Source organism: Schistocerca nitens, chromosome 6 (assembly GCF_023898315.1).
Source record: "Schistocerca nitens isolate TAMUIC-IGC-003100 chromosome 6, iqSchNite1.1, whole genome shotgun sequence".
Taxonomy (NCBI): Eukaryota; Metazoa; Arthropoda; class Insecta; order Orthoptera; family Acrididae; genus Schistocerca; species Schistocerca nitens.
Genome location: NC_064619.1, coordinates 371,452,589 through 371,463,130, shown reverse-complemented (window position 1 = coordinate 371,463,130; position 10,542 = coordinate 371,452,589). Strand labels below are relative to the sequence as shown.

General features: G+C 44.7%; 1 protein-coding gene across 1 annotated transcript in view; it reads left to right on the top strand.

Annotated features, from left to right (window-relative positions):
- The first annotated feature begins 759 nt into the window (after positions 1-759).
- Positions 760-10,542, top strand: part of LOC126262589 (ciliogenesis and planar polarity effector 2-like) — a 31,312-nt gene continuing 21,529 nt past the window's right edge. The window contains exon 1 of the mRNA XM_049959327.1: positions 760-1,036. Coding sequence (XP_049815284.1) covers positions 925-1,036 — 112 coding nt within the window. The 5' untranslated portion in view covers positions 760-924. The remainder of the gene's footprint in view (positions 1,037-10,542) is intronic.

The following is a 10,542-nucleotide window of genomic DNA, read 5'->3' as shown; positions in this document are numbered from 1 at the left end:
TAGGATAGTAATGATATTTTCCAACAGAGCACCCTGGGGGATCCGAACTTTTGACAGACTGGGGTCCCCAGTGAGGCTTGGGCCCCAGCGATTTTGCCCCCTGCTTTCGTCTGGCCTGGATGAAATGGGGTTTAGGTAACTAATATTTCTGAGGACATCTTAAGACTGCCGACAAGTCTGTTCGCGCCTTCATTAACAGTGGATGCCAAAGGATTATTTAGCACCGATGGAACACCCAAAAATCACAGGTATCGGCGAAATCCCAAAATTCTTGACATCAGAAAAATGTCATAACATGGGTTACACAGAATTCAGATGAACGCAACGAGTTAAACGAGCCATGTTCGAGACGTTTGGCAAGCTGATTAAATATGGCAATGGCTAGGTACTCTCTCTGTTGGTTATGTCACTCCCAAAGAGTGCACGAGGCTACATACAGCACTGTCACCTTGCTGTTGGCATCTGGCCTCCTGTTCTGTGAAAAGTCTGCATCATTCGGACAGACTATGTTAAAGCGGCAGTCAGCATTAAGAAATGGACTTCGGCCAGTATTACACTATCATATTTCTTTGTCAAAGTTGGTATGTCAAATATCTATGTCAAAGAAATTTGATGGAGTAATAGAGAACTTTGTCAAATCTCGACAGTCGTCAAACAAATATGATCAAATCTATGACCTCGCTGTAAATTTGATCATAAAAGTAGCTTGTCTTCTGTTCACTGCAATGTGAAATGTTACCACTTCGAGCGCTAGCATCGCTGCAATGTTCTGTCAGCAGTATTATATTGGTGTTCCGTGTTTACGTTTACGAGTGCGTCAGTGGCTCAGTGCGCGACTGAACAAGCGTCGTGTACTGTATGATCGTGTAGCTGTTGCGCATGTGTCAAGTGGTTTGCTAAACGAAAACTTTTTACTTTTAAGAAATGAATCTCAGCGTTGGAAATATTATATCACTAGACTGGCACAGCTCGGCAGAAGGAGAGACAATGCTTCAACATTTTTACAACCCGCAAACCACGGGCAGGAAAACATTTGGTAATAATTTTCGTTACCGCACCTGTCTAGTGAATGAATCATACACGTATTCTTATTACAATGCTGTTTCCGAAGAGCTCGTCTTGAACTCTTAATTTAGAGTAGCAGCTTGCAAATTGCGTTCTTGCTTGTAAATTATACCAAATCTTATTTTGTAAGTAGCGGTTAGGACTCGTATAACGGAGTGATTATGTTAAAAAAAAAAATTCAAGATAATGGTATGCACACGAATAAAAGAGGTAAAATGATTGTCAGTAAATTAATTAAAAATGAAATCAGACAAAAGTTTACACCGTCGTAAATAAGTGCGTTGCCTTGGAATGGCAAAACCCATCCAAACATGATCTGCCACACAAACAGCCACTGTAAGCAAGCCAGGAAACTTGTAAAGCTTGCTAGACAGCCTGTAACCCCGAAACCAGCTGTAGAAACTCGACCCTAATATCATACAGAGGAATTTTCACAACCTTAAGAACAAACCACCCAGTAGAGTGACACCTGCAGCCAGTGTTTACCAGTCCAAACTTACATTCAAATTAATTCAACAGAACTTTCAAAGTGTCAGAAATAAGCCCACTTAATTGGATATAACTGCGGGAATTGATAATCCTGATGTTTTTGTTGTAAATGAAACATTCATACTCAGATTAACTTATTAGTGTCTGTCAGCCACTCTTCGTGATCTTCTGCTCTGCCTTCAGCAGAAAAGTGAAATGTGGTGGTGGTGTAACTAACCTTGCAGTTACAAATAGTAACTAAACATAACAGATGTATGTAGTTCCACCACGGAGGGTATAATAGAGCAACAAGCAATTGACCATAAGTGGCAGAAAAGAGAACTTCATTATTACAGGATTTTACGTGCCTTGCTGTGGTAGCCTAGATATTTTCTTTGTTGTTCTTAATGACCTGCTTTTTGACAGACACAGTGAACACTGCAATAAAAATGGCTGTATTAACATAATACAACTTAAGATACAAACATTGACTTGCTGTCTATTGACGCTGGGTCGAAATAAGTAGTGATAATACTAGATCAATTTAACCTTATCCACTACAGGTGGTCTTGCATTGACAATGTGTATCATTTTGTGTGCAGTTCATCAGTTGTGAGGCTTGCCATTTCTGATCATGATGCTGTACAGGTACTGATAGAAGCTGAAAATCTCCATCCCAGTAACAAAACAGACAATATGTGACAAAAAGAACCATTCATGGTGACAGTCTTAAAGATCTCGACAGTATGCTACAAAGTTTACTATGGTGTGAAAAGAACTGCATTACTTTCAGTGAATTTGCATCAGCTTTATATTATTGCCTCTATGTCTCATGTCAAGAAATCATCTTGCCAGTAAATAATGGCAAAAAATAATCAAAATAATGATTGCGTAAGTCATGGAGTGTAAACGGCAAGAAAAGAAATCAGACGTTTCCAATGTGCAAAGCTAGAGAATAGTATTAATAATAGCCTAAAGGTGGAATGTAAGAATTATCATGAGTATTACAAAGATCTGCCATTAGAATGTAAAAGTAAATAGGCCTATGTACCCACATTGTTAGGGAACTCTTACTAACACAAGCTTAGCTGTTTGGAGAGTAATAAATAACTTTGTGAACTATAGAAACAAATTGACTTTTGATATTACCATAAACAACAGGGTATTGTCAAAAGCCAATATTGGGTTGAATGTTTTTAATGAGTACTTTTCTTCTGTTGGAAAATCCATCAGTGAACATTTCAACAATCTCCTATATAGATACAAGGGCATCCTAGTCAAACAAAGCTTATATTTGGCCGCAACTACTAGCAAGGAATTAAAAAAACATAGGTAAATAAAAAATCAGCAGGCTATGATGAATTGTTTATCGACACATTAAAAAGGTGCACATGTAATATATCTGATGCTGTGGCCACAGCAGCAAATTTGGTGTAACTGCATCAGGTAGTTACCCGGGTAGACTAAAGATAGCACAAGTACCCCAATTAACAAGAAAGGTGATAAATTTAGAATTGAAAACTACAGCCCCATCTCAGTCTCATCTGTATTTACTAAGGTAGTTTGAAAAGTTATGTTTACTAGAATTGTGAAATGTGTTTTATTCATCTCATAGCGTACGTCTGCAATCCATTTGGTTTGCTTACAGGAGACATGTCAAAAATTTATCATACAGTTACAATGATTTTCACATCTTTTTTTTTTAAATTTCCTGAGAAATTCTGTTTATTTGTGTAAGAGATTTGAACTTGACATAACACTTTTATCTACATAATACATTTTTCAAAAGTATATCAGCTTTTTTCCCCCTTCCAGAAAGCCCCAAATGGGGATCATGGCAGATGACATGGAAAAAAAAAGGAATAATTGGAAAAAAATTTTATTTGCGATAATATTTTACAGTTCTGTTTATTTGTAATTATTTGGACATAAATAAAAGTAACATTTCATATGAACTCATTTTTTACATTTGTGTAAGTAAGAAACTTATTGATGCCACTGATCCATACACCCCTGTGGGCTTGGGGGGCTAGAATAGGCCTGAGGTATTCCTGCTTGTCGTAATAGGCAACTAAAAGGAGTCTCACACATTTTGGCCTTGATGTGATGGTCCCATGTAGGGTTTGACCATTTTTTTTAAATTTTCCTGATGAGCGAGCCAGTTGGAGAAGGGCGCCTTACATGGTGCATCATGTCCATCGTGCACTGAAATCTTTAGCCCACTTTCTCGTCAAGGCATTGCAGTCCTGCTCATCTTCCATCTCTTGGGCAAGGACACCTTCCTGGGTGTGTTTTCCTCCACCCACTATGCAGTGTCATTTTCTGTGCCGACGATGACCATGGAATTCTTTGCACCTCATATCCAGCTCGGTAGCCAGTCCTTTGTGATGGGGCCACCATGTACCCTGTTGGTTGTAGCCCCCTGACTTCACAGGGATCACTCTGCGGATGCCTGCACTATTAACTCCCCACGTATGCCAAGGAGAAGGTGCCTGTCAGCCTGGGGCATCGGAACTCCTGGCAATGGCCATCATGCTAGGTGGCCTTTGCTGCGGCTGGGTGGCACCTGTGGGGAGGTACCCTGCTCGAAGTGGGTGGCATCAGGGCGGATGACACGTCATGAAGCGTAGTACATCGTCTCTTGCTGGTGGTCTGCTGCCAGCAGTCTCTAAGTGGGCAAAGTCTAACTTCAGTGCTAAGAAATATGACCCCAAATTGTTTCCCTCCCTGGTCACACCATGGGAGGAAAGCCAGGCTAAGGATGGCAGTGAAGCTTATTCGCCCCAGTACCTCCTAGGTCCGAGAGTTGGGGAATCTTTCATGTCCATGAGGCCTCAGTTTTTTGTGGAGCATTTGGAGAACAAGTTTGGGGAAGTGGAGGGCTTGTCCAAAATGTGCTCTGGGTCAGTTTTGATAAAAACAGCATCCTCTGCCCAGTCATGGGCATTGCTCGCTTGTGACATGTGGGGGGATGTTTCTGTTACCATCACACCCCATAAGAGCTTAAATATGGTCCAAGGTATTATATTGCACAGGGACCTCCTTTTACAGTTTGATGACGAGCTGTGCGCCAATTTAGAGCAGCGAGGTGTTCATTTCGTCCGGCCGTCCATCGGGGTCCAAGGGATAATGAGGTTGCCACTGGTGCCTTCATCTTGGCCTTCGAGGATGACACATTGCCCGAGAAGGTCAAAGTGATAGTCTACGGCTGTGACATCAAGCCATATATACCTCCCCCAATGCAGTGCTTTAACTACTGGAAGTTCAGCCATATGTCTTCCTGCTGTACTTCCAGCGTCACATGTCGAGATTGTGGACGTCCATCACATCCCAGTACTCAAAGTGCCCTGCCTCCCATCTGCGTCAGCTGCGGAGAGCATCATTCACCTTGCTCGACAGAGTGTGGGGTTTTACAGAAAGAGAGGAAAGTCATGGCATATAAGACCCTGGACCGACTGACCTACACTGAGGCTAAGGGGAAATTTGAGTGTCTACATTCTCTGGCTATGAGCTCCTCTTACGCCGCTGCTATAACGGTTGTCGCCCCATCAGTTCCTTGCATTCCTGTCACCTCTCAGAACCAGAAGACTACACATGTGGGGGGGGGGGGGGGCGGCACTTCCCTCCCTGTTGCTCCCACACCACCTACTTTGGGAGCCCCCTCCCAACCATCGGGGATATCAGTCCCCTACTTCTGAGCTGGAGAAGCATAAGTCTTCTTCGGCTCCTCTTGCTAGGAAGGGGTCCCTTGGGTCACTCACTTCCCAGGTTTCTGCTAGAGGGAAAGATGACTCCCACCAGTGACTGAAGAGCCCAAAAGCAGCTGGTCATAGGGCTTCATGCTCACCCTCAATCCCAGAGACTGAATCAGTGAAGGCCTCCCAGCCAGGGAAACCCAAGGAGCAGCAAGAGAAGTCCAAAAAGAATGTCCCCAAGACCAAGAGAATTGTGGTGGCACCCACACCACCACTACCTACAAGCTCTGTGTCTGCGGATGAGGTGGAGATGCTGGCGTCTGATGAAGACCTAGATCTCACTGGACCATCAGGCACAATGGTTATAGACTGCTCAGGCAAAAAGTCGGTGGCAGCAGGTGACCCAGAGGCGTAAACTGCCTTATTGAATGTTCCATGCCTTCCCAGTCTAACGATGACGTCATCCTCCAGTCTAATTGTGGCGGTTTTTTCCACCACCTGGCTGACCTACGGCGACTTTTAAGCTTTATACCTGCTTTCTCCATTGCCCTCCAGGAAACCTGGTTCCCAGCAGTGCGGGCCCCTGCCCTCACCGGCTATAAGGAATATTACAGGAACCGTAGCAACTATAATCGAGTGTCAGATGGAGTTTACGTTTATGTCCTAAACTCAGTCTGTATTGAACCTGTGCCCCTTCAAACCCCTCTTGAAGTTATGGCTGCCAGAGTAAGGACAACACAGGAAATAACTGTCTGCAATGTATATCTTCCTCCAGATGGTGCAGTATCCCTGAATGTATTAACTGCACTGATTGATCAACTCCCTAAACCTTTCCTACTTTTGGGAGATTTTAATGCCCATAACACCTTGTGGGGTGGCACCGAGCTTACTGTCCAAGGCAGAGATGTCGAAACTTTACTGTCTCACTTCGACCTCTGCCTCTCATGTACTGGGGCCACCACACATTTCAGTGTGACTCGTGGTAGTTACTCAGCCATTGATTTATCAATTTGCAGCCCAGGACTTCTCCCATCTGTCCACTGGAGAGCACATGAAGACCTGTGTTGTAGTGACCACTTCCCTATTTTCCTGTCACTGCCCCGGCATCAGGCCCACAGACACCTGCCCAGGTGGGCTTTAAACAAGGCGGAAACTTTGACCTCAGCTGTCACCTTTGAATCTCCCCCAAATGGTAACATCGATGTGATGGTTGAGCAGGTGACTACAACAATCATTACTGTGGCAGCAAACATGACCCTCGCTCTTTAGGGTGCCCCCCGGTGAAAGGCAGTCCCTTGGTGGTCGCCGGAATTTGCTGAAGCGATTAAGGAGCATCTTTGAGCTCTAAAGCAGCATAGGTGGCTCCCTACTCTGGGGCACCTCATAGCCTTTAAACAGCTGCATGCCCGCGTTTGCCAACTTATCAAACAATGGAAGCAGGAGTGTTGGGAGAGATATGTCTTGACCATTGGGTGCCATACATCGCTTTCCCAAGTCTGGGCTAAGATCAAACGTGTTTTCGGGTACCAGACCCCAGTAGGTGCTCCCAGTGTTAATGTAAATGGAATGTTGTCTACCGACGCAAATGCAATTGCTGAGCACTATGCTCGAACCTCTGTGTCTGAGAATTACCCCCCCGGCCTTTCACACTCTCAAACGGTGGCTGGAAGAGGAAGTCCTCTCATTCACTACATGCCACAATGAATCTTATAACACCCTATTTACAGAGTGGGAGCTCCTCAGTGCCCTTGCACAAATACCCCGACACAGCTCCTGGGCCAAATCAGATCCACAGTCAGATGATTAAACATATGTCATCTGACTACAAGCGACATCTCCGTGTGATCTTCAATCGGATCCGGTGTGAAGGCGTCTTTCCATCACAATGGCGGGAGAGCACCATCATTCTGGTCCTCAAACCATAAAAACCCGCTTAATGTGGATAGCTATTGGCCCATCAGCCTCACCAACGTTCTTTGTAAGCTGCTGGGACATATGGTATGTCGGCAGTTGGGTTGGGTCCTGAAGTCATGTGGCCTACTAGCTCCATGTCAGGGCAGCTTCCACCAAGGTTGCTCTACCACTGATAATCTTGTGTCTCGAATCTGCCATCTGAACAGCCTTTTCCAGATGCCAACAACTGGTTGCCGTCCTTTTTGATTTATGAAAAGTGTATGACACAACCTGACATCATATCCTTCCCACATTATACGAGTGGGGTCTCCAAGGCCAGCTCCTGTCTTTTGTCCAAAATTTCCTGTCGCTTCGTACTTTCCATGCCCAAGTTGGTGCCTCCCATTGTTCACCCCATATACAGGAGAATGGGGTCCCACAGGATCCTGTATTGTGTGTATCTCTATTTTTAGTGGCTATTAATGGTCTAGCAGCAGCTGTAGGACTGTCCGTCTCACCTTCTCTGTATGCAGACGACTTCCGCATTTTGTACTGCTCCACCAGTACTGGTGTTGCTGAGTGGTGTCTACTACAGCTTCCAGTTTTCGGCCCCAAAGTTGTGTGTTATGTACTTCTGTCGGCATCATACCGTTCATCCAGAACCAGAACTTTGTGACAATCCAATCACTGTAGTCGAGACATATTGATTCTTAGGACTGTTTTTCGACGCCCGATTAACTTGGCTTCCTCACCTTTGTCAGCTTAAGCAGAAGTGCTGGCAGCAGCTCAATGCCCTTTGCTGCCTGAGCAATACCAACTGGGGTGCAGATCACTCTACACTGCTGCAGCTCTACAGAGCCCTTGTTCAATCCTGCCTCGACTATGGGAGTCTGGTTCATGGTTCGACGGCACCCTCAGTGTTGCTTTTACTCGACCCAGGGCACCATTGTGGCCTTTGCCTAGCGACAGGAGCTTTTAGGATGAGCCCGGTGACTATTGTCCTTTTGGAGGCCAGGGTCCCTCCAATGCAGGTTAGGTGTGCACAGCTGCTGGCCAATTACGTTGCACACGTTTGTAGTTCTCTTGAGCATCCGAATCACCGTCTCCTTATATCACCCACTGCAGTTCATCTCCCGCATTGGCGACCCAGGCCTGGACTTCCAATTGCAGTTCGTGTCTGATCCCTTCTTTTCGAACTGGAGTCCTTGCCTTTACCACCTATACTTGAGGTTCATACACGTACACCTCCATTGTGTACATCTAGACCACGGTTTCGTCTGGACCTTTCACATGGCCCTAAGGACTCAGTTAACCCCGCGGCTCTCCGCTGCCACTTCCTCTCAATTCTTGACATGTACCAAGGCCCCGAAGTGGTTTACACTGATAGCTCGATGGCTGATGCTAACGTCGGCTTCGCGTGTGTCCATGGAGGACATATTGAACAGCTTTCCTTGCCCACTGGTTGCAGTATTTTCACTGTCAGGCTGGTGGCTATATCTCGTGCTCTTGAGCACATCCATTCATGCCTTGGGGAGTCATTTCTTTTGTGTACTTACTCCTTGAGTAGCCTACAAGCTATCGACCAGTGCTGCACTTGTAATCCTTTGGTAGTGACCATCCAGGAGTTCATATATGCCCTGGAATGGTCCAGTCATTCAGTGGTGTTTGTCTGGACCTCAGGTCATGTTGGAATCCCAGGGAATGAAATTTTGGAATCCCAGGCAATGAAATTGCTGACAGGTTGGCCAGACTGACTATGCAGAAACCGCTTATGGAGATCGGCTTCTCTGCAACTGACCTGCGTTCAGTACTACACCGCAAGGTTTTGTGGCTTTGGGAGACAAAATAGCATAACGTCAGCATGCCCAACAAACTGCGTGCCATTAAGGAGACGACGAATGTGTGGCAGTCCTCCTTGCGGGCCTCTTGCAGGGACACTGTGGTTCTCTGCCAGCTCCGCATTGGCCATGCTTGGGTGACACACGGCTACCTCCTGCGTCATGATGACCCACCTCAGTGTCGGTGCGGCGCCCAGCTGACAGTGGCCCATATTGTGGTGAGCTCTCCTCCTTTGGCTGTCCTGCAACGGACTCTTCAGTTACCGGACTTGTTGCCATTAATTGTAGCTGACAATGCCCCATTGGCTAATTTAGTTTTACGTTTATATGTGATGGAGGGTTTTATTGTTCTATATAAGTTTTAGCGCATGTCCTTTGTCCCTTTGTGTTCGCCACTCTAATGCTTTTTGGGTGGGTGTTTTGATGTGTTGCAGAGTGGCTGGCTTTTCCTTTTTATTCTCGTGTTCAGCCAGTGACGGTCATCTGTTCTCTTGTTTTTATCCCATTTACCTGTTTCTTGCTTCTCTCTGTGGTTTTCTTTTCATGTTTTGTCCATAGTAGTATTGGTTGTCCTTTTGTTGTTCTTCTGGTTCTTCCTTTCTCCTGTTAATGTGCTGTACGTCCCCCCCCCCCCCCCCCCCTTGTGTAATTATTTCACTGGCAACAAGGGACCCAGCCCCCAACCAACCACTGTTCCACACAGTCCATATGTAAGCCTCCATTACATTTTCTACATTGTTTTCTTACGTTCCTCTTGCATATCACACATTTCCTTTGTTTTCCTTCGCAGGTTCTTTCTAGATAATGTCCAAATGAATTTTTTTCTCACTGTTTCTGGAACACCTTTCTAGGTCTTTTTTCTGCAGTGATGGTCTACCAAGACTTCTAGGATAAGGAAGAGACTGTGTGTGTGTGTGTGTGTGTGTGTGTGTGTGTGTGTGTGTGTGTGTGTGTGTGTGTGTGTGTGTGTGTGTGTAGGTAGGTAGGTAGGTAGGTAGCCTCTAAACTCTAAAAAGGGTATATTGCTGTTAGCATGACAGTATAATACATAAGCATTCACTACTGCAGCATCAATTATGTTTGTGAATATGGGAAAATACCATTTCCTTCCGCATATTTTTATTCTATATTTATTTATATACCAGTCAAGTTTATCCATTCCACACATGAATTTATTGTAGAGATGTATGCAGAGAGGCTGGGGTATTTTGATATCTTTTTTCTCCAATCTGGACCATCTATTTACTTTCTTCTGTGGATATATTCCTTGATGGTTTGACAAGACTCGGACACATTTATTATCTTTCCAGACAGCACAGAATATTTTGCTTTTGACATCAAATCTGTAATCCATAGCTCCACAAGGTTCCTCTCTGAATTTATTATCTAACTTGAGAGGGCATTTATTTATCCGGTTTGATCGAACTGTTCCTGTTGCTGCTACATTTTGGTCTGTTAAGGTTTTCATTAGATCAAAACTATTGAAAAATTATCTAAAAAGAAAATGTGGTTAGAGGGATTGTTCACCACAGATATTTTGCTTATTATAACTGATGCACCTCATTGGCTTCGTTCCTTTTCCC